At 31.0% G+C, this 25,668-nt stretch overlaps 1 protein-coding gene across 2 annotated transcripts in view; it reads right to left on the bottom strand.

Annotated features, from left to right (window-relative positions):
* Nucleotides 1–25,668, bottom strand: part of LOC106678158 (diacylglycerol lipase-beta) — a 179,169-nt gene that overhangs the window by 1,625 nt on the left and 151,876 nt on the right. For both annotated transcript variants that reach the window (XM_014416523.3, XM_014416522.3), the window contains exons 2-13: nt 24,953–25,050; nt 14,164–14,376; nt 9,258–9,370; nt 7,650–7,874; nt 6,945–7,094; nt 5,145–5,313; nt 4,926–5,049; nt 4,396–4,539; nt 2,864–2,975; nt 2,246–2,338; nt 2,018–2,172; nt 1,668–1,811 (exon numbers count right to left, since the gene is read on the bottom strand). In XM_014416523.3, the coding sequence (XP_014272009.1) occupies nt 1,668–1,811; nt 2,018–2,172; nt 2,246–2,338; nt 2,864–2,975; nt 4,396–4,539; nt 4,926–5,049; nt 5,145–5,313; nt 6,945–7,094; nt 7,650–7,874; nt 9,258–9,370; nt 14,164–14,376; nt 24,953–25,047 (1,737 nt within the window). In that variant the 5' untranslated portion in view covers nt 25,048–25,050. The remainder of the gene's footprint in view (nt 1–1,667; nt 1,812–2,017; nt 2,173–2,245; nt 2,339–2,863; nt 2,976–4,395; nt 4,540–4,925; nt 5,050–5,144; nt 5,314–6,944; nt 7,095–7,649; nt 7,875–9,257; nt 9,371–14,163; nt 14,377–24,952; nt 25,051–25,668) is intronic.

Genomic DNA, 25,668 nt, shown 5'->3' with positions numbered 1-25,668 from the left:
ATTTGTAATGTTTCAGCCCTGATTCATTGGCCATTTTCAAACATAATACACATCACTCGAGTCAATAAGTTAACTTATTTTTTTACTTTCAGTTACCTCTATATAGAATATATAGTAAGGGAAAGTATTACGATTGCAATCGAGTTTTCATAGGATTATATGTTTTGAGGTCTGCTGATTCCTAATCATTTCATTACGGCTTTGTTGTCTTTTGCGAAGATGTTGTAATCTTAGCAGGAACAAAAGTTATATTCATTATTCCCTAAATCCTAAAATACAAATGTTTATAACAACAGAAAAATAAAAAAAATTTGTCCATAATTTTTGCCTTCTATGATCTTGAATTTTTTTTGAAAATGACAAAATATGATAGCTTTAACACAAGCCCTGATGATGAGTCTACACAAAACTTGGGGACTTATGTAGGGTGGCGAATTAAAGTTGTATAATATGCGTACTGCATCAGATTTTTTAAAATTTCAAGTGTATAGCTAAATAAAAAAATATAATAGAGTGCCTCAGCAATTTTTTATAAAAACAATTTCAAAAGACATTAGGCACTGCAGTTGGAAAGTGTATAAATGATATTAGATGGTAATAAATTAAAATGCTTTATTTCGATTTAGAAATATGCAAAAAATGAAGTATTTTTATCAAAGAGCTCACAATCTAAGAATTAAAAACGATGATATAACTTTATTTTTGGGTGAAGGTAAAATGAAAACCAAAAGTAAAAGGCAGAATCTGTATTAAAAAAACATGAGCAAGTACCAAGTACCAAGATTTAACTTCCTAATCATTGATGCGTGGTTGAGAGTTAAAAATAGTTTACGCTCCCACAAGATCTCCCAAGGTACTCAGTGTTTCATGAGATACGTGGTACCTGGAGTGTTAGTGTTCTCTTGTCACTCCAATGAACCTCTCATTGAGTCAAAACACATGTTCACAACCAAAAACTGATTTAGAAGGATTTTAATGGAAAAAAAATTGAAAAATATAAACATTCAAGTATAATTTACCATAAAACTGTTAAAAATTGGATGACGGTTGGTATGGTTTTTTTTTGCCACTATTGAGTTTTAGAATAGGCCCTTAAATTTCCAGATTTTAAACCCGAATATAAGAAATATTCAAGGGAAGATTGGCCCACTCCGAAAAGCACTTTTAGGGGTAGCAAAATTTCACAATAAATAATAATAATAAGTAAAAATTGTTAATTTCATAACTTTTTTATTTTTAACCTAAAAAATACATGATAAATATGATTGTTCTTGCCAAAAAGTAGTATTGATGTATATTTTAGTCCTTCAAATTGAAATAACAAAATAAGGAGGTGGAAGAATTTTCCTCCGCATCAAGTACTTGATTGATTCCACTGATTCAAGCTATTGAAACTTTTAAGATAACAATTAACCAACTATTATTGGTAAGGACTTTGAGAGACATTGAAGTAGAGAAGAAGTAGAACAGTCAAGTATTATTGCATGTTAACCTGAAAGTAATTGTTAACAAATTTCTTTCAATGGATACTGATATAAAAAAATTTAAAATTTTTGAAAAAGATGGTGGTAAAAATTTAATAGGATAACCTATCCATCCCAGCTGTGGTTACTTATCATTATGAGTATGTAAGGATGTAAAACTTAAAAATACAACAAGCAACTTACACTATGAGGAGGTATCAAAACTCTTCTCTGCTGTTCTGGCTGTCGCATGCGTGGTGTTGGCCTCTCGTTGCGCCAGACTGATTCCAGATCAGCTGCTGGCACTCCAAAGAGAGCATACCCGAACCCATTAAGGAACACTCTGTACTATAAAAATCAAATTTATGACGATTAAAGCTGCTATCATTAAATAATAATTAGAATATATATATATATTTTTTTTATTTTATACCAGATCAGCCTGGTGGGCCTTTAATGGTTGATATAACCGTTATATTATATATACATTTTTTAACAGTTGATTATGAGGGGGTATAGTCTCAAGAATATATTTTATTTATTGTCAAACTTACTTTAGGTAACCTGCAGGCTTGAAGGACATTAAAAATTTGTGTTCTCAGATCTTCAAAGTTTGGAACATTTAGTCTCATGATAAAATCATCTCCAAGTCCAATGGAGATCATAAACTTCTTTGTCTCTTCAGCCCCTTCCCTCGACATAATGCCTCCTAAGATAATGTTTTGAATATAAAATATGAACAAAAATAGTTGAATAAACCATGGTCTGTGAGATATACCGACCTGGTGTGGAGAAACCATACACTTTGAGATCTGGATATTTGGACCGTAGCAGAAAGCCAAGGATAGCTGCAGTTCCTGCTCCTAGACTATGCCCTAAAAAATTAAACAAATCAATTTTTATAGGTAAAAGTACTAACATAGTTTGAATTCTTTTTATTTTTCATATGCACAAACCAGATTTTTAGCCACTAAATTATCTAAAATATGAGGAAAAATCCTACAAATATGTCATCTTATCACCAAAATATGTTCCTTTATATCTAAAACATGAAGTATCTGTGAAAGTATTTTTTAAATTTGTGAAAGATTTTAAAGACTTAAATTTTTTCTATTTCCTGCGTGAATTCAAAACGTCCATATCTATCATGGTGAGGAGACAAGAATAACTTTTATATTATTTATTTTTTACCATATCACTTTGAATGCTTCTAAATAATAAATGATTCATACTATGAAATTTTACCAATCTTTTGATGGTTATTTCAAAATTAAAAAGCAAAATATTTCTTTCTAAGATCAAGAATTGGTAAACTCTCAAATTATAAACTTATGTCATAATTGCAAAGGTTAGGGATAATTATAGTATTTTTAATTTCTGATTATTTTAATATTGATTACCTGTGAGTACTAGCCCATATTCAGGGAACTGAGCAAAAGCTTTCTCAAGGAGATTGTTGTCTTCGATATGCTTTTTCAAATTGATTGCACACATCATAAATCCTTTATGAAACTGCAAAATATTAACTCTATTAATAAATAAAACAAATATTGAAAAAAAAAAAGCATATATTTTTCTCTTTTACTAAATATTCCTCAAATATTTGGTCATTCTCATTACCTAAATGTTAATTTTTTAATAGTAATTAATCAAATATATTTTACCTTCTTTTTTAAATTATTCTTAATCATTTTCATTTCATAAAACTAATGAAAATGTAAACAAATAAAAAATTTATATAAATGGATTTTGACTGTTTATAAATCAGCCAAAGAAGAATTTTTTTTCAAAATGGCTTTTGACAATTCTTAAAAAATAATTAAAAAGTCTATATGATAAGTTAAAAGAGTAAGTATTATTGGAAAAATGTTGTTTATATAATTAACGTTTTTAAAAACAATATAATTACTATTTATTATAACAGGTAGGAAACTGCTTCAAAAACAAATGGTCAAAATATTTTATTTTTAGAAAATATTAACATTTTGTCATCACTGAAATGGACTTTTTCCTTCAATAATTGTATATTTATTCAATTGGTTAATGGTCAATATATTTTAGAAATTCAAGAAGTATTTTAATAGTTAAATCATAATCATAAATTAGCCGATACACGATATATTTTTAATGATGTATTAGCTGTTGACGGTGGATATTATATGCAGAAAAGATGGTTATGGTTGCAGTTTTGGAGGAATATTGCAGTAAATGATTATCTGCCACAGCTGGATTCGAACCCAAATTCTTGGAGTTAGTAGCACAATGCCTTACCACTGAGCTACCCACTCCCACTAATATTATATACATAGTATAATTTTGGCAAAAATAACTAATAAAATGTTTGACTTATTTGTGTTCTTCACTGAACTCACCCACAACCATCTCCTCAAATATATTTATTATGTTAATTGTTAGTTATTCATTTAATTAAAACAAAAAAAAATGAAATTCACCTTTAAAGAATAAGCTGTTCAGGGTTACTCTAACCTTATGAGCCCGTGCCAACTAGAGACCCCATGGTCCATAAGAAAAATAGTGAAAGGTAGTTTTAATTTGCTTTCTAAAGATTTTAGTTTCGCAAAGAACAAGCAATTTCATCTAAAAACTTATTAAGTAAATACTTTTTTTTTCTAAAGTAAAACTCAAGTACACTGTCAGACACAAACAAGAGTACAACTTCTCTCAATATTGCTCAGAAATATAATTAAAATTAAATTAATTCTTTCAGTAATTAGGAAGCCAGCATAGCTTTCTGTTAATTGCAAATTAAAAACTGAACAACCCAAATCTTGAAATTATCTATAGGTCTCTAGATATGGTTTAATCTGAACCTGAGAATAAGCATGTCTTATGAATTCCATAATGTTCAAAAATATTAGCACAAATCACTTTTTGATACTGATATAAATAAATGACTGTTATACTTATTTACCAAGCTATTTGGAGGGATTCCTTCAGTTTCTAATCTTTCAGGGTATGCAGTGAGGTCTGTAAAAACGTCTCTCATAGATATAGATCCTCTTATTACAACAACAATTGACTTTGTCTTATGATCAACGATCACTAAAAATGGTAGCTGAAAAATAATGCCATTACTATTTTTAATAAATTTATTCTTTAACAATATTAAGAAGGATGCAAAATATTTTAAAAACAAATATAAAATTTAATGTGTATAAACAGATGAAGAGAAAAATCAAAACTGTCTACCAAAAAAGCTTTTAACAATTTTCATTTAAAGTAATGATTATTTTGTTCTTTTTGACTAGATATGGGTATATGAATAGGAAATTGGTTTAAAAAGTTTATTCCTTTTAAAAAATTGTCCTCTCGAGTGACTCACAATATTAATTTGTACAATAGTAATTGTAAATACAGTTTAACATAATAGGATTACTTTGTTAAATTAAATAGACCATTTAGAATAGAATGAATTAGTATTTAATTAAAAATCATGTGTACCTCAAAAATATAGTTTTTGAAGGAGGCATATAAGATATCCCTGTCTGAGAGCTTGGATAATGCTTTAACACCAGCGAGATTGCAAAGGCAGCAGTTATCACCTCGGACTTGTGTAGGCTTTGACCTGAAAGATTTAATGTATATACATATATTTTTATTAATTGTGTAAAAACAATAAAAATCAATATTTATGAATAATCATGAGTGAATGAAGATTACCTAAAACAAGCACAACAAGTACTATTTGCTATGAGTTTAAAGGTGCCAGTCACACAGTGTAGGAACATCATCATAGGGCATCCGTATGAGGAGAGAGCGAATCTCATGTAGTGTTCTGCCTTTTCTAAGCTCATCCATTCTGGCATGTTGCAAAATGCTTCTTTCACATCTGTAAAAGAAAGAATATATTAATTAGGTATTATTTAAATCTTAAGTTATTTAGAAATATTTTAGAACAAGTTAGAAATGTACACAGTAAATATAAAGCATGGGGTCAATATTAAATAAATTCTATAGCAAGGTTGAGAGACAAACTTTATGTGTACTTTTTTTTCTTTTTATGACCACCTGCCTAGTCATTTCTGACATGAGGGGGGAAGGGTTATTTACAGGTTACCACCCTATTCTAACACCATGGTGAAGGATCAAGTTTTCATTTCGTGGGACCACCACAGAAATAAAAGTCGATCCCAAAGAACGGATTTGAACCGGTACTGCCACAGTTTCCAGGTTGCAATGACCTGTACCTCAACTCCCTGAGCTAAGGACCGCCCACTTCATATGTACTTTTCATTTCTATCATATGGGAGATTCTTCTATTTTCATTATATTATGTATAGCTGCGATAGTGTTGGTATGCTTCCCATTGGATTAGAGGTTGTTATTCCATTTGCATACCGCACATGTCAAGGTGGAATGAGAGAAAGGAATTGAAGATGGCATCTGCTAAAACTCGTGAGGGGGAAAACTGACATAATAGAATTTTCCATCTGACAGGTAATAACACATTGGAATAAGGTTAGAAAGAAATTTCAATATGTCCTCTCACTACGACCACTTGGTAATCAGCACTTCGACCACTTTCCAAGCAACACTTGGCACTAAATGAGCTCAGTTTTGCTTTGGGATATCAAATCCTAAAAAAAAAGGTTTACAACACACGTTGCTGAGGGTAGCTAAGGCCATCAGGAATGCACCTTGTGAGGGAGGAGCAGGTTTTTGTGGAAGGAGTATCTTTAAACCTCATCATCGGTGCACAGTAAAAGATAGAAGGTTTGTTTCACCAAAAAAAGAGGTGATAATGAGAAAATACTTTCGCACAACCCAGTTCTGATTATCAGCAAAGTGGTGACTCCCAAATCACCATGTCTCACAAGCCTAATGGAGCATGGAAGGCTATAGGCCAGACTAAGCAGACAAGGACATCTAGTGTGCGCCTCCTACAGCATTCTGGAAACTGCCTAGCACATTCTTACAACCTGCACTGTGTTTGAGGTACTAAGAAATATGCTCCAAAGGAAGACTGGCATCTACTACATGCTTACAGAGAGCTAGTTCCTCCTCCTCATGAGACGAGAACTACCCGTACATCAAAGCATTGGTGTTGTGGTTGGAATGGAACAGAGAAATTCAATCTTGCCTCAAGAAGAAAGCATAGCCAGCTAATAAAATAATTCTCAATGGACAGAGATGAAGATAAAGACAATTTAATCTTTATCGACTTAGTAAATATTTATTGGAGTGGTAGCATAATATATGTTCATCCATAATAATACCTTGCTAAAACCCATGTTGCCAAAAACTAAGGAAAGGAATGAATAAATAAATGAGCACATGATCTTTCTAGCTTTATAAAAGAAAAATATATGTTTCTAGATACAATACATACAAGTTGGAGGGGAGTAGTATCTTCTATCATCATCCAATATTGAACATTTGTTTTGTTAATAATAATCTAAAATATTTTCAGCTATCCGTTATATTGGATATGGAATAGGGATGAAATAATGATACATTCACCTGTAGTGTATTTGAGCCTTTGTTCCGCAATAAGCTCAATCCTCCTTTGCTCTCGAGACTCTCGTTTCTGTTTCACCCTTAGAAGGACGAAGCCAGCAATAAGGTCTGATGGGACCAAATCTGTGTCTCTGAACATACAGCTAACTAGTCCTTAAACAAAGAAATTACAATATTAATTTAATTTTTTTTTTATAGTAATATTACAACTGTAATTCCTGACCTGGTTAAAACATGGGTTGTTACACTAATTTTCTAATGTATATAATTTAAACACTTCATTTTCTCTGCATAGAAAAGCTAGAAAAACCAAGCTAACGATGCTTCATAGGTGCCCTGGACCTCAGAAAAATGGCTATATATGGCTAGGTATCAGCCAGGAGATAAATTAAGCGGTTTGTACACAGTGGTGACCACACCTTCTTATAAGAATACTGTAAAGACATAAATCAGTTACTTATACCAGTATTTGATCTTTAGGTTCTTTTTATGCTGATGTGGGACTGATACATTTCATCTCTATATCATTTAAGTACATATGGATTTGAAATTTTTGTTTAAATAGTATATAATTCTGATCCTTGATTTTTATTGTCCATACTTATGACCTTTATGAAATATCATTCCTTATGCAGTAATGTTGTATATATTAAATTATTGCAAATCAGGATAAAATAAACAGCAATTAAAGAAAACTATTGAGCGTACCTGCAACCTGAGAAAAGGCCTCATGGCTCTGCTTGTCTCTGATGATCCAACAAAAGACCCACCGGAACCTCCTCACCCAGATCCTGGTCACCTTGCGATGGTAAAGAGTATCCAGGCTGACATCTGGTTGGGAACCCCTTAACTTCACTGATCCTATCGGATCTATCACCATGAAGAGCGTGAATATTGCCAGTGCAAATAGTAGCCAGTCCAGTATCACAATAACTAAAAATAATGCCATTATTTTACTTCAGTATTGAGCACTGTGATACAACTTGTATTGATTAACTTATGTGATGCAATTTGTTTCAATATTTATGTAACAAAATTTTTATCATTTGTTTTTACAGTAAATATTTTAGTTTTATTTGTAAAGTGACAAGCAGACCTGACAATGGTTCACTATTGTTAGATTTGAGGATATATATTCATTAAATGAACATAATTGAATAAATAATAATAATAATTTTGAAAGTTCTATAACAATTACTGTATTTACTGGGTTTTTCATATGAAATGTCAGTTTTCATAGGAAAGGTTATTTAGTAAAACAACTTTATGAAATCATAAAATTTTTATTCTAAATATTTACCCTCATTTTCCCCAACGTTTTATAAACTTTTCAATCCCAGAACTGAAAAATTCACATTTGATGAAGAAATGAAGTCATAAAATGTGTTTTTGACTTATGCCTGAGACACTGCCCTAATCATGTGTGGATGCAGATAGTTTAATGATATTTGAGAGAAAATTGTAAGAAGAGTGTTTGGCCTTGTAATGAATGGTGACCAGTTTATGTTAAGATGCAATGCAGAGTTGTGCCAAATTTACCAGGAATCGGATGTGGTATAATAGATAGGACTCTCAAGACTGCAATAAGCAGGTCAAGTCGCAAGAATGGTTGGTTGGTAACTCATCCAATAAGAAATTATTGTTTGGGAATGTGTATAGAAAAATAAAGGGAGGATAGATGAGGTATATGCTGATGCACAGAAATTCCTGAAGACAACTGCTTGGTAGACACTTGTGCAAGGCCTAAAGAAAGGATCAATGTCTTGATGCAGCAAGTACCCATAGTCAGTTGTGATGCCTGTGATGATGACATTAACCTTCTACACGACAGGTGGATCTGTCAAACCCATTAACATCATTTGTCTACTTTTTATATCTTATGTATGTTACTTAAATTAATTACTGTACTTATATACTTATTTTTATGGCAATGGAAATGGATTATGCAACATAAAATGTGAGAGAAATAAATATTGATATGGGTCCTACAGATCCACTTGTCGCACTATAGATTAAATCATTTTCCTTAGATTTAATTTTTTTGATGTTATTATTCAATGGTTAGAATTATATAGTTTGTACCAACAGGAGACCTAATTATCAGAAAACATGTGAGAACATGCTCAGCATAACTGTATTGGTCCTCCTAATATGTTTCTGATAATTTGGATGTTACAAGAAATATACAATCTAAGATTAAGGTTTCGATTAAGATAATGTTAATTTTGTATCAAGTCTTAAAATATTTATAAATGTATTTAAATCATCTAAAATACAATTATAGGAAGTAAAAGTGATTATGTACATGCAGTATACCATCAATGGCAGTGTTGGTATAGTGATCGTATTCCTCGCATTTGATCACCTCCATGTAGGCCCACATAGTACCCATCACGTTCCATGCTGTCTCTGGGATCAGAAGGAAAATTCTGTTAACAGATATTTAATTTTCAATGGAGTGAATGAGAGAGAGGAAAAACTTTTAAAAAAATTATTTAATAAAACCAATTATGTATTTTAATTGATTAATATTTAATTGGCGAGATAACATTATATGTGATATGCCAATGTTAAAGTTCAAAGTCATTAGATATAGTCACCAAATGTCATGCTGATCTACAACTACTGATAATTAACGTATAAGGCTGAGTAACAACAGATTGGTTTTATATTTAATCTTTTACAAAATATTAAAAATAATGAACTAAAACAGTCCATTTTAGTTTTTAATTAAGTGGAGTAGCCTAGTGGATAAGAAACTGGACTCCTTAGCTCCCGGGCTCAGATATGAGTCCGGTTGTGGCAAATAATTATCTATTCTATATATGTATATATAGTTGACCATAAAAATGTATATATAAGAAGATGGTCAGGGTTGCGGTTAAAAAAAAAAACAAATAGTTTATAACTATTTGTTCTTTTTTGACCGCAACTCTGACCATCTTCTTATATATAATTATATATTCTATTATATTAGCTGTGGAACAACCACAGAAAAAACCCAGGTATTTGAGTGTAATCCGATCAGATCACCTGCCACCACAGTTGGTCAAGAAACAGCACGTTCTTACAAAGTACTGAACCCTAGATCCTTCACGGGTTTTAAGAGGTACAAGTTTTGTTTTTCATTCTAATTTTGAACATTCACAATGGATTTAATCTATAATTAATGGATTTTAGACTAATTTCATTTGGTTCATCCAACGTTTTTTGACATATAAGTAATTTCTAATACTTCAAATTCAAATATTTACTGAAATTTTTATTGCTGAATGTTACTTTAGTATACAAAAACATTGCATGAGATATTAGATACTCAATATTTACTTTAATATTTTTATTTTACATTCCAATATATATTACAGACTATACTTAAAAATAATTATGCCTATACTTTGGTAAATATGCCAAATCACGAGTGGCAAAAATATTACTAGCGAGCATATTAATCAATCTTCTCTTCTTGTGATTTAGCCTAGATTAAATTTTTGGACTGTTTCCATAACTGTACCATTATCAACATAGATCAACAATCACACAAACTATCAACAATAGTCCAATTATAATTGAGAAATAATAAACAGTTTGAAGAGTGATTGGTTTAACAGTGAAAAACATTCCATACTACTAAATTATACTAATTGATTTAATATGAACATAATTTAAGATAATATGTGATTAAAGATATCAAAATTATTTACAATATGATAGTTAATAAAGATTGGAAATTTGAGAAATTAAATTTTTTAAAATATTCAGTATGAGAATACTTTTTGCAAAGCAATTCTATTTTTTAAAACTATATTTCATTGAGTTAAGAAGTTCCATAATTTTATAGATATATATATATTATTTAATTTCTCAGAATACATTTTAATTAAGTTAAATTGGATGAAGTTTTTATTTTCTTCTGTTTTATTTTATTTATTTCTAACTACGTAAAACTGGGTGCACCAAAATTTTTTTCATATATATATTTTTACTATTATTGAGTACCTTCTTTACTGACAATTCATGATTTGGTATTCTCTAATTGTCTTAGTATGACATGAACTTCCTGACATGTCATTACTGTGTTGTTTATTTTGACAAGTATTACATTGAATGCTGATTACTTAGACCAGAAAGATATCGATATATGATTTAATTATAAGTTTTTATTTATTTATAATCTTTAAATTTCTTTCTTGAGACTGGCAATTTTTTACTAAATAATTCAAAAACGCTATCCAAATTATAGTCTCAGAACATTTATTTCATAAATCATTATAACCTATAATCAGGTTACAAGTGAGGTTATAATATATAGTGTATAAATTGTGGTAAAAGAGAAATAATTTGACTGTGTTTTTTATGTTTTTGGCTTATTAGGTGTTTATTGTATTTTTGACATATTAGATGTAAATATTTTGACCTGGGCAGAATAGCCTGTATGGAGTTTTTTTAAAAGGGTTAAATGATATGTCTCATAGTAAATTAAGATTGTCCCTGAAGATGGCCGAATTGGCCGAAACGTTGGACGTGTGAATGAAATAAATGTTCTGAGACTATAATTTGGATAGCGTTTTTGAATTATTTAGTAATAAGTTTTTATTTCAAATTTGTGGTCTTTTTTATTTTTTTAGATACAAATTTTATGATTATTTGAGACAAAGTAAAAATAATTCCCGATTTTTGAATGTGAGAGGTATTATTTTTCAAAGATTTAAGATATTATACTATAATATAAGTATAATAATATATACTTTTTATTAATATAACTTGCTCTCCTTGTGTTTTCAAATCACTTAAAATTGTTAGACAAAAGTTTTCCGTTTAAAATTAAACCTTCTATTGTTTCACTATGAAATATGGCGATTTTTTTATTTATGAACTCTTTTAACTTAACCATATGGGATTAAAAATTAAACCATAAGGATTTTTTTTTACCAAAATTAGGGGGCCGAGTTTCAATAGTTAACAGAAGATGATCTTACTGCCAGATCACGAGTTTTCTTAGGATTGATTTTTTCACTGTAAGATATAATATAAAGAGGGATGAGGAAGGCATTTTTTAAAAAGTTTTTAATATATTAATTAAAGGCACTTTTCAGTTTAATTCAGGAGCGGAAGGAAGTTCTGAAGAAACCAGAATTTAGTTCAGAAGCTAACAATGGACAGTTTGATACTTCAGGTACTCTACGGTATCGTTTCTTTTAGACAGATATTTTCGATACTAGGAGTGATACATTACATCTAACAAATACGATCTCTGTATCGCTAGTTATCATAACCTATGGATTTTTTTTTAATGAGTAGTTGGAGAGAGAATAAGAGAAGATACACATGTAAATAAAAATTTGTTTTATTAGTGCCAACGGTTACGGCCAGAATTTCAGGCTTTCACCAGGACTAATAACAAAAAACAAGACAACAACCTTAAGAAATAAAAGGAAATACAGAATAACTAGAAAATAAAAGATAGTACAGTATTGGAGAAAATGCAAAGTACATTTTTTTTTTTATTGACGCCAGCCGGAAGAAGCCCGAAATCGATACTCTTAACTTTCGATACATTTCATCAGATTCTCTCGGGCAAGTATACTTCAGTTAAAATATATCGATATAATCAATCCTAAGAAAACTCGTGATCTGGCAGTAAGATCAATCTTCATCTTTTGTTAACTATTGAAACTCCGCCCCCTAATTCTGGTTAAAAAATTCCTTATGGTTTAATTTTTAGTCCCATATGGTTAAGTTAAGAAAGTTCTTAAATAAAAAAAAAACAAAAAAAAAAACGCCATATTTCATAGTGAAACAATAGAAGGTTTAATTTGAAAGGGAAAACTTTTGTCTAACAATTTTAAGTGATTTGAAAACACAAGGAGAGCAAGTTATATTAATAAACTGAAACATAAGGCAGCCAGTGATTGGTTGCTAATCATTTCTTTTTTTGTTTAATCCTACCTGGTTATTGCTGACTTATTGGGGGTTATCTATAGGTTACTCACCTGTTCAAATGAGTGGTGGAAGGGTCGAATTTTATATTCGTGGGACCGTCATGATTATAAAAGTTAGGAGTTTGCCAAGGTGACGCTTCAGCTTTCTCAGATAAAAGGGCCTCTCCCCAACTCCTCTGACACGCTCCTAAAGTCTATCATTAGGCCCACCTTTCTAGATTCACTTTTCCTACCTTCTTACCACCCCATTAAACTCCGTCCTCCAAGTGTTGGGTCAACGAGATTCTAAACAATGTTTTAATTGTTCATGTTTTGATTTACCTTGTTCTTACGTGAAAAACTTTTCTTTTCTTTTTGTTAAATAATGTTTTCAGTTCTTTAGTGTTGTATTTTATTGCCAGATTACGCAACAAAAGAAACTTGTTCATGATAGAAATGCCAATTGTTTGCAGGTTATGCAATAGTTATTTGAAATTTTTAAAAAAATTCTGGTTTAACTGTTTTAAAAGAACGTTCACGTACCTTTTGGTAAGAATGGAAATGACATTTTGATAAGGAAAGACCTTTAATAAAAAAAAAAAATAATTCAAGAACAGGTTTCTAAAATAAATTCTTGCCAGACCTGAATTTTATAATTGTTGTTAAAATAGAAGTTCATATCGAAGACTTACTTCACAGTAGTGGTAAGTGCATTTCCACTAAACTTTATTTAATATACAATTAAAGGTTCTCACTTTTAGCTAAATTAAAACTTTTCAATTAATTTTTTGACTGAACTTGATTTAGATATGAAATCTAAAATAAATAAAAAAAAATTGTAATTTTCCTAAAAGAAAGAACTTTTAATTGTATTTTCCCTAAAATTATTATGAATGTACTTAGCACTATTGAGAAGTAAGGCATCGATATAAGAACATTTTAAAAAAAGTAAAAAAAAAAGTTTTAACATACTTGTATGGCTGTGCTTGAGGAGGATCTTTAAAATTTAGGAAAAAAAAAATGATTTTATTTTGAAACGGATGTATTTCAAAGATAGTACCGTGAGATCGGGTTACTTTCCTAATAGGGGAAGAGAAGGAGAGGCTATAAGGTAGAACAATCACTTTTTCAAAATAAAACTGAAGAATCATTTTAGAAAACATATTTGTGGGCCGATATTGGAACTATAATTGAGCTCAACGCCATAGTTTTATAAATTCCCATAACTTTACTTTTTAAGTATTCATACAATATAAATAAAATAAATATAAACTGATTCAGGATTTAAAAATATATTTACTCACTTGATGGCCATGAGAGTTGGAACGTGCCGCCTTGCGTAGACGTCGACTATGGACCCCTGAGCGCTCCTGTTCATGATGATGATGAGGAGAACGCTGACCAGGCAGAGGGTGGCCAACTTGCCGATGAGGTAGGTCCTCACCAGCTCCCCTCCCGAAGAGCAATTGAATGTCGCCGAGTAGTAGCGACATGTCGCCGTACCGAGGACACCCATCCTGCAAGAAATAAGAAAGACGATGTAAAAATACACTCCTTCCGAGGTTCAAATTCGTTTAATTTTTAAGCTAAACAATGCTGATTCAAGTTAAAAATTAAATGTTTGTTCATCCTAGCTCACATAAAGTTTGAAAAAAATAATAGCTTGGTTGTGAAAAGGTCTCGATTTAAAGTAAGTTTGTAATGATTACGCCATAATTAGTCTTTAAATAATCTCTTACTGAAAGCACCACATCATTAACCTTGTAAATCCTTTCATTCAGGCTACATACCATGCACCAAACGACTTAGAATTTTGGTTAATTTAATATTATGAATTTCTAGAACAACAGTGTGAATAGCATATGCTTAGATGAGTGGATAAATAAAGGTTTTGTACATAATTATTTTTTTCAGCTCAGATTAGGAACTTCCACTAAATGTTAGATATAAAAGGTATCTCAAGAAGAATGAACCGTTTTCGAAGCTTATTTCACAGAAAGTAAGCAACTCAATTAAACGTGTCGCATGGCATTACCATGAATGTATTTAATTATCAAGTTTCGGATAGTTGTTGATTGTCTCTGGAACAACACCTCTACAGGATAAAGCTATCTCGATAGGTTAAGAACTTGGCTCTTTTCCTTTTCTACGAACCTACTCACGTGACTTTGTTTTCCAGCCGCAAACCTCCCCATTGGAGATTGCCACTGAAAGGTTTTTTTTAATAAAACTGGTTGGTTAAAAGAATATTCAGATCAGCGTTCTCTTCGCATGGCCTCCTAGATCCCCAGACCTGACTCATTGCAATTTCTTTCTATGGGGACAATGTTAACAGTTCACCACAAACAATCACACTAGATGACAAGCATTTAACAAGTGTGATCAACGCAGTGCTGCAAAGTGTTTAGGAAGAATTCTCTTATCGCCTTTATGCGATTCGTGCTGCGAGTGGTGATCCCATTAAACAGTTGCTGGCGAGGGAAAAAACTTCTATTTCAGTTAAGTACATATAAGTTGGTTGTAATTTTGTTCTACTTTTTGTTACGGATTTACAGCTAAATGGAATTTAATTAAAAATAAAGAATAAATTTTTCATTCTTCTTTATTATACAGTAAATGTGATTAAAAAAAATTAAGCCAATTATTTATTCGCTACAACCCATAAAGGTTCAGAGGTATAGTACTTGGTTAGGCATTTCTGTTACTAGACCAACGTTTGTGCATGGAGGTGATTTAGTCAGAATCACGCTCGACAGCCACATCTTTATCCAATTAAGAGTATCCACTTAATGAGCCTGGGTAGTCTCCGGAGGGCTCCTGAACCAACACTCACGTCTACAGTGAAACAAAAAATAATTATCTGTCACAGCTGGATTCGAACTCGGATCTTTGAAGTTAGTAGTACAGTGCCTTACCGCTGAGCCACCCACTTCAAGCCGGGAATAAATAATTTTTTTATTTTTAAAATGTTTCTACACCATTTAAAGTGGTCCTTAAAGTCCTCTTTGCTTGCTTATTAACCTCTCAAAACGTACTAAATCAAATATATTAGAAGATTGGTTTCTAATCTATTGGGAATATTATTATGGTTTTTGAAAGACCATGTTCCTCTTATTAAATTCTAAGTTAGGACTGAGATTAAAAAGAATATAAGTCTCTACAATAAAAAGGCTGCAAAATATTTCACTAAATGTACATACTCATTAGAAAAAAAAAATGCTTCTACCATAAAGCCGTTATCTGGTATATTACAAAATTGACTCAGTTCAATCAGCACTCATAGGAGAATGCATGAATCACCTGAATTATGCATGAAAAATTTTAAAATTTAGATTTATCCCTTTTGGCATGTGAAGGCCTCAATTTTATGATTTATGCAGTTGATGCCCTAATATAAAACTCACTTTGTACTTGTCCTATAAAGTTCGAAGTCAGAAAACTACTTAAAATTTTATGTTGGTTGTAAGGGGAGATTTTCATGTAAAGCCTCTTGGATGATTAATGATTGGCTCAGAACCTATTATCAGCAAGCTTGCTTCCCACTTTATCTCCTACAAATTCATTGGTTTGATTTATAAAAGTATATTCATTAATTATGTAACCAACCATGGCAAATAAATCTTAAAGGAAAAATATTTTCTCATTATAATTATTCACATTTTTATCAATAGAGTAGATATTGAATGAATATTGTGAAATGTTATCCTAATCACAGATTTCCCAACAGGTTTATTTGGATCGTTTATTTTTGCTATTTTTTTTTCCTGACTTCTGGGTTATGACATTTTTTTTTGTTCTTTTCTTAGTTTTGTTATCAATCATTTATGTGATTTGTTTATCACTTTTTCAGGATAGGGAATTAAAGATTCATTACGCTCCGCTTTTGATATAAATTAACTAGCATATCTGAAATGTTATCGTGGGGTTATCGTCCGTTCTAACCAAGGTTATAGTTATGTAAATGCGATATATTTTTCAGATATACAATTGCAAGACAAGCCTAAATGAGTTAATGAAAGGGTGTGTCTATGACGTCCTGTTTTGTTTTCATCAGGAATATTGGACACATAAACAACTATTATCAAGCTTGGATTGGAAGACGCAGATTGAGCAATTATCATAATGAATGGGACACACAAATGTCCGAAAACATTCACACACACACACACACAAATATATATATTTAGATATATAGTCAGCATCGTCATGTTAATTTTTCATATAAATGAATATTGTCAAATTTTTGGATATTTAATCTATACCAAAAAAATTTAATCGATAATGCACTGAATTGATATGAATCAATTGAATTGAACCAATGTTAAATCGATCAAACTGAATCAAAATAAATCGATTCAATCTGAATCGAAATGACTCGATTTTTAATACAAAACCTCTCAAATGTCCCGCAATCATCATGAAATTTTAAATAATAAAAAAAAAATTATTTGTGACTCAAATGTTTATTTTTGAAATATAACATAACCAATTAATATCTCTAATAAAAAAAATAAATCTGTACCCCTACAATCCATGAAGGATCAGGAGTTCAATACTTTGTAAGGAAGTACTGTTACTAGAACAACGGTTATGCAGGGAGGTGATTTGGTCAGAATGAGATTTTTTTCCCAATCCAGGGCTCCAGAACTCACCGGGTTGACTCACGGCTACAATGTAACAGAAAATAATTTTCTACTCAGCCGGATTCGAACCCTGGTCTTTGGAGTTAATAGCATCGTGCCTTACCACGGTACCACCGCGCTCCCCAAAAATAAATCTCGCACTCTCCATAAAATAAATAAATCTCTCTTTTATATAAAAAAGTTTTTAGTTATCACCGTGTAATATTTTATTTTACATAATATAGCCGTATAATATTTTATTTTACATATCAGATGGAATAATACCAATGAGCCATAAAAAATCAAGTTTAACTACAGAATACAATATTACAATCGAACTAATAATAATACTAGAATAGAATATTACAGTTACACAAGTTGAGCAGCGAGTAGTATAATTAAATGAACATTTGTATAAATTGTAAAATTGTGGTTGTTCCACCGTTAGATGGACATGGGTTAACCTCCCCCACCCCCAGTTTATTGTATAAAACCTTCAAGGTCGTAATTGATTTGAGAAGAATTGAATTAATTTCTAATAAAATTATATCATTTACATTAACACAAAAAAATTTTATTTTATTTATTTTTTATTTTTTTTGAGTGATTCTAGGATTAATTCGTAGTAAAAAGTAACATATTGCTTTTTAAAAAGAAAATGGCATTTTATATCATGAAATATAAATATATACACTTAAATTAAATCAGGTACACAATACAATATAAATAAAAGCGTTATAATACTTGACGATGGGATAATCAATCACATCTTCTCTAGACTATTACATCTAATTTGAATAATTCCTTTTTGATATTCTTTCAGCTTCTATTAAATTTTAATAGAATGCTTTTACTTCTAACTGAAAACATCTTATTTAAAAAGTTCATTTCAAGGAACGAAAACATACGGTTTTGAGCTTAAAACTGTAAACAAATATTTTCAAGATGACCTCCCATCATTGGAGTTTTAATTAATTTCAGTATTGGAATTTTAAATAACTTACACTAGAATCTGATTCGATTGAAGATAGAACAGACACTCACTAACTTCAAGTACTTGGTTTAGGCCACTATTGCCATCCATATTGATAACAAATGAATGTCTCCCTTCAACCTTGTAAAAAATTGAACATAAGTTTGTGTTCAAAATAAAACATTTTTTTTAAAACTTTAATTTTTTCGTGCATACGAATACTTCAATACTACAGGAATTTGTAGTTGGCAAATACATAACACTGTGAGCATTTGTAATAAAATCTATTCATTAAAGCCAAGGATCTTCGACCTGGAACAATTCACGATCTATAAATTTAAATACCAAAAAAATGAAATTGCGTTTTGAATTCATAAGATATTTAAATTATATTTTTGATTCTATTCAGTAGATTTATTTATTGATAGATATTACAATCTGCCACACAGTTGTGGGCAATAGGTAATAGTGATGAATGATCTCATACATAGTAAAATAAAAAAAAATAAAATAAAATAAAATAAACTAAAAAAAAAAAAAATGTCTCTTAAAATATATACAAACAAAAGAATAGACAAGATGAACATAATCAAACTATCTGTATGAAAAATAAATAAATAAAATAACATAATGATAAAATAATATATACAATATTTACACAATCGACCTGAGAATCCCTTAGCCCACTCTATCCCCACGTGTGAGGGGTAGAGCAGAGCTCAAAAGTAAATTATATTGAAATAAAATAATAAATGTTATTTACTAATATAATGAATTCAAATCCAAATTTGAAAATATTTATATTACTTCATTTTCATAAGGAAATTATAAATAAATTGTGACTAATTAATTATTTACTTAAAATTATAAAAAAATCTTAATTATTATTCATAAAAAATATTCGTGATACAACGCAACGATTTCAAAATAAGTTCTGGTGGAAAATATTTCCAGGATATATTTATATATCTGTAACCCCAGTGAATATGTGGTTGTCAAAATTCCTTACTTTTCAGGGGACAACTTTTAAAGTTCGAACATTTATGTAAAATCAGGTGTTTGTGGTAAATCATCGAAATTTCGTCAATACTACCAAAACGTTGGTAAATTGTCACTTGTTTTACACCAATTTGATATGTCTTATCACTAATTAGATAATAGAGTTAACTAATTGTTCACCGACCGTTGACAACAGACTTGACCAATAACTCTGTTTTAAAACGTTGACTGACTTAGACACTTATGCACAATGAAGATGTTGCCTCTGTGATTCTCTTAGACCACTTAACTCATTTTGACCAAAATTAACCACATATTCACTGGGGTGACAGATATATAACCTGTAAGTGTCATGAACCACCAAAGTACCAAACTGTTTTTGCCTTACTCAGAGGTATTGATAACTATGTCCTAGAATTATTCTGAGGAATGCTGTTATACATTTAAAAAAATACTAAGTATAGTTACATTTGGAAGGAAAATCTGTATAAACTGTTCTCTAGTAAAGTTAGAAACCAGTTGTAGTAGATGTGTTTTTAAAGTATATAACTCCCCTTGATTGAGATTATCATTTTGCACATTTTTGGAAAAATAAAAATATATTTTTAGCATGACATCTCTGCACTCACCTGGCAATATTTAAACACCTATTTTATATATAAAGAATGATGATTACCTTCTAATATGGATAAATTGCTGGGGCCTCTTGAATTCCACAATAATAAAATCTCATTTTTTTTATTAAAATGTGACTGATGACCTTGCATGAATTAATTGAATTAGTCAGGGTGATAGTTTTCTTTTTTATAAGTTTTGGATTAAGCTCTTCTTGTGCGTTCCTAGTCTTGAAAATGCATAACCATTCCGCGGGCCGCATATCTCCAATATTAACGTTATGTTGTCGCATAGAAGACGTCGAAAATGTGTTTTAATACATTGAATAATCAACTAGATCGCATAAGGTAAAAGATTAACTAGTGTATCAGAATGTTTGCTTTCGAACTATTCTTGAATCAAAGACAATCACGAGGGAAGAGGTCACTCTTTAAACATGAAAAAGGTGAAGTTCTAGCGATGCTATCAGCTTCTAAACCTAATGCGGTTTAGTAAGAGTACAAATGCAGGAAGGATCAAAAAGGTTTCTTGGGCAAGGACCAAGACTAGGCACTCTAAAATAGGAAGATTGTGAGCAAAAGAAAAATTGACAAATCCATGGGCTGTTAACTACAGGCTAAGACGTTTTAAACCAAATAAAATCATCTAAAATATTTAAAAGATTTATTTATTCAAAATATACAACACCAACTCAAAAAAAGTAAAATATTTTTAAAAAATTAAAGACATTTTGAGATAGAAATTAGAATAGAATTCGTTGTTGAAATGGATGAGTTTTCGTCTTTTTATTAATATTAAGTGGGGAGGGGCTTGATTATTAAAATATATATGATATAAATAATAGAAACTATACTAGGAAGCGCAAGCCTCCTCCTTACCTATCGGAATATGTCTATAGACAATGTTTTTGTAAACCATTTTATTTTATGTCTTGCCTCTATCCGCCTAATAATTATTTCTAGGCTTCTGCGAACCTTTTCATTCATAACAGCATGAAGGACAACCACTTTAGGCGTAGAAAATTCATTTTAGTTTTAATCTTAGAAATTATACCATCAAGGTGAGCTTGTGAACCGAGTTGTTATATTGAATGTTTACTACAACAAATTTCGTTCTTCCTTATCAATAAAATCATTTACACTTATTATATCTATCATTAAAATAAGTTTAATGTGACACAGTTAATAAGTGTGATGTGATTGGGGCGCAAGGTAACTATTACTCGAAATGTTATCACTGCTCTTGGAGTGCTGCCCAAAAACATTGAATAGCAGATGGCAAGTCGGCGTGCATAAAGTCGATGAAGTAGAAGAGTTTCATAATTAATAAAAATAGCATTAATCAAAGCGGTCCGCGCATCACACAACTTTCACTTATCACTTTAATTATAGTTGAAATTAATCCTCGCACGTTTCGGAACTGATATATTCTGTATCATTCACAGTGGCAATATTTTCCCGAACCAGTTTTTCAAATGAGCCAATAAGTTGGCAGAATTGTCTACAACTTCAACAGTTTTCAGAAAAGTACGTTTAATAATATTTATCGTTCCAAAATTTTAACATTTTCATTTACCAAATTATGGCAGAAAAATAAAATATTTCAAATAAAGAAAATTGAAAAAAAATTTAAAGAATGATTTTTTTTTTAATTCGGTTTTTATTCTCTGCCATTTGATTTCAATGAGGATAAGAATTAAGTGATATGGAAAATCATTTAATTTCAAATTAAATCAAAATCGTTAGGAGCCATTTTTGAGAAAATAGAAAATATGTGTAAAGGGAAGCTAAAGAAGAAGAAGGCTCAGTGCACTGAAATTTGGATATGCAGATGGACAGAAAGAAAAAAGTGCAATTTAAAAATTATTGGAAGAAGATGGTTGACCATAGTATGAAGTAGATTGTAGGAAGATAGTCCAGGTGGCATTCAATAAAGGTAGCACTTCCTGTTAGTCGATTCAATCGAAAAGCTTGCTGTAACATTCCAAGGATATACCAGCTTTAGATACGTAATTGCAGGTTTGGAAGATGTTCTGTTTTAGAGCTAGGTTGTCTATTTAGACCCAGTTGACCTCAAAGTATGTATTTTCTTCGGACACTTGAATTAGAAATTTTTCATATTTTTTTTATTTTCATATTTTTCTAATATATCAATAATATAATATAACAGGTAACAATATTAAATAAAAGTTTCGTATATAAATCCCCGGGCAGATTCATCTGCGGTACCTTAGGTAGACGCTTGAACTCCTTCGGCTGCAAATGGCCTCATTCATGTATACTAACAACGTAGATAGTATATTATGATTAAAAGATCATCATTTTATAGTTCATGGTAAGATATACAATCAATATTTTTTCTCGGCTCTTACCCTGTCCAAATTGCAAAGTTGGGAGAGAATGTAATCTTCGATTCTCTGGGAATCATCCACCATCATATGCAGATAGGGATGGTAAAGAGGAACAGTTTTTAAATTCTTTATATCTCTAAATTTTAATATTTATCACTTTTTTATTATTCTAAAAATATTTGAATTACTTTTACTTTAATGAATTTTCTTGTATGCCTGTATTTATTTACTTGTGTTTTTAGATTCTAATTAAATATTACTTATGTGCGACACCACGTGCGACAGGTTTTTATGTATATAAATTGCTATGTTTAAAATAATTACTATTTACATTGTAAATATATTGAGTAAAAATAAAATATATTTAGATATATAGGAAAGCATTCGACAAAAGAGGAATCGACTGGAACAGAGGCAGCCCGCGGGTATAGCAAGAATTATAAATCCGGCACTATAAGCAAGCTTCTCACACTACTCCATGCTAGGTGAGACAGGATTAAGAAGAAATATTGTAAAACAATGGGGAAAATGAAGAATAATAAAAAAATAAAAAATCATATATTACTACCATGTATTTTCACTGAGGACCATCATAGAAAAGGCTTGAGATAGGGATGAAAATGTATATTTTGCTTTTTTAGATCTGCAAGCCGCTTTTCATTCAGTCCCAAGGATCAAAATATGGAATGCCTTTAAGACAAAAAACGACCCTTTAGAACTTATATAAGCCATAAAATCTTCGTATGAGGGCTCAAAGGGTAAAGTCATGATAAATAGGAAGGGGTACGGGATCTTTGATAAAAAGAGAGGTGTCAAACAGGGAGATAGTCTAAGCCATCTTCTGTTTATTGTTCTACTGGACGAGGTATGGAAAGGATGTAAAAGAAGGACGACACGAACAGTAGTAGGGAGAGGAAAGATGTTGGATTCCAGGGGGGGGCATTTGAAAGTGACCGGGACAGATGGAAGACTTTGATCGAGGCACCTCCACGCTGAGAGGCACTGAGGAGGAAGAAAAAGAAGAAGAAGTATTTTAGAATAATTATACAGTATCAATTATAATTTATGTCTTCGAAAACATTTGTTTTACTGCCTGTGTATTACAACTGTTTCTATAATATGTTTCTCTCTCCTACAATTCATAGGAAATGAAAGACTAAAATAAAAGATTAGTACTACGTTATGGAGTTTCCGCTTGTTATTTATGCCTTGCCTTGTATTCTGTCAAGCTTAGCGTGTTCTGGAGATAAAACACGAAACCCTCTTGATAAGGCCACGTAAATGTATTGTTGATTTTTATTTATTTATTTTTTTTTTTAGAAAAATTTAGGACATAGTAATTAAATAACTCATTAATTTTACTTTTTAATATCTAAGTGGTTTTCGGCTGATTCTCGAATTTTAATTAACATCAGTATCAAGTACAGTGTGTATGAAGTTGGCACAAACTATCAAAATTTTGGCGATTGAATGTCACATTGAATTCATAGCAGATTAGCAAAAAGTTCATAAAGTAATTGGCAAAAGATTATTTATAAGATATATCACTATTTAATTTTTATTTTTTATTTCCCTTTGAATTTCCCAATTCTTTACACCTTAAAGATATTACCTTGTTCTGATTTATCACAGAAGATAGATTTACTATAATGGGGCCGTAATGGACGAGTGAGGTATGAAGGCATCACCTTAGCAACCTTGAAACCACAGTGGCATAAGGATTAAAAACTTGAATTCCCGTATGTTAAAAAAGGACAGAAAGGAGGTAAAATAAATAAAATGTTTAACCCATATCTTTGGAGTTCTTGAAAGCGGAACATGTCTAAGTACCGCAATGAATAGCCACTGAGCCAAGTTGACAAGAAGGAGCAGGACCTTTACCTTTGCCGTGTAGAAAATCTCCCCATCTGATAAAACAAGAAAAGTATCTCTTCTTCAAGAAGTTTGTATACGGATAGAAGGAAGTTGTGTGGTCTGCCTTCTTCAAGCACTTTAGGAAGCGTTTGCCTCTCCGACTTCGGCGAACCTCCTTCAGGTGAAGAAGACGAAGTAGCGGAGAAAATGAAGAAGAAGAAGAAGAGGACAGGACAGATACAAGTTTAATGAGCAGCAGACGTAATAACACGCAGCCACTCACCGGGCTGTTCCACTCACTAACCCCAACAATGCTCCTTAATTACACGAATGTCCTTTAAATTGTGTAAAATAAAAGAATTTTTAAATAAACGATTAATTAATGGCAGCAATGGCATGCGCACTACGCCACTGCTTCTGAATCCCATACGATCAAAAGGCAGGAAGAAAATGAAGGGGGAAAAGTAGATAAGTTTAGTAATAATGTATGTAAACTTACTGCCTCGAAAATATATAATGGTGCAATCGTTTCATATGTCACAGTCTTAAACGCTCAAACAGTGATATCACTATGATAAAAACATGTTCAAAATAAAAAGATAATTTTTTGGGGGGGGGGATAAGATAATACAAAAAACTACAATAAAAATTAAATAATGGCAGAGTGCCATAAAACTTACCATAATAATCTGATGAAGAGCTCAATAAGGGAGGGGAAGACCATGTCGTCTGTCCCAGCAAGCCATTTTCTGCCGAATAGTGTGAGCGCCGGCATCTCCTGCAAATAGAATACGACATTTTAAAATAAATATAAAGGATCCATTTAAAGTCTTCATGCCATTTAAAAAAAACAAAACAGAAGATGAATTACTTGACAATGAATTAATCATATACTTGACATCAAAATCAGATTATATTAGATAGGCGGTGTAATTGCCAAACATAGGCACACTCTAATAAAAGACTGGAACAATAAGAAATAGCTGGCCAATCTTTGTTGCTTCATAATTATTAGGAATTTTTTCTGAACTTTCAACTCATCACAAAACAATATCTGCTGGAGTATGATCTAGCCAACTAGAAAGTAAGGTTTGAAGTGTATGGTTCAATAAACATTTGAATAATTATCTTACAATCTAGAAATGGCCTTAACTGTCAGTTTTCATTAGCTGTCCAAGCCACAACGGCTAGCCTTATACAAATTAAATTAAACTATGTCTTTGGAGCTCTATCAATGGGTAGATTCTCCAAATGTCTGTCATGTACCATAGTATAACTAACATCAAATTTACTTGTTCAATATACATTAAAACAGTTGCAAATATCAATAAAGAAATAATTAATCAAATAAAAATTATATCTAATCATTATATTAAAGTTGGGCTTTCAAATAAAA

This window comes from Halyomorpha halys, unplaced genomic scaffold (assembly GCF_000696795.3).
Source record: "Halyomorpha halys isolate HHAL.00 unplaced genomic scaffold, Hhal_1.1 Scaffold126.1, whole genome shotgun sequence".
Taxonomy (NCBI): domain Eukaryota; kingdom Metazoa; phylum Arthropoda; class Insecta; order Hemiptera; family Pentatomidae; genus Halyomorpha; species Halyomorpha halys.
The sequence above is the reverse complement of the archived record's forward strand: the minus strand, read 5'-3'. Positions and strand labels throughout refer to the sequence as shown.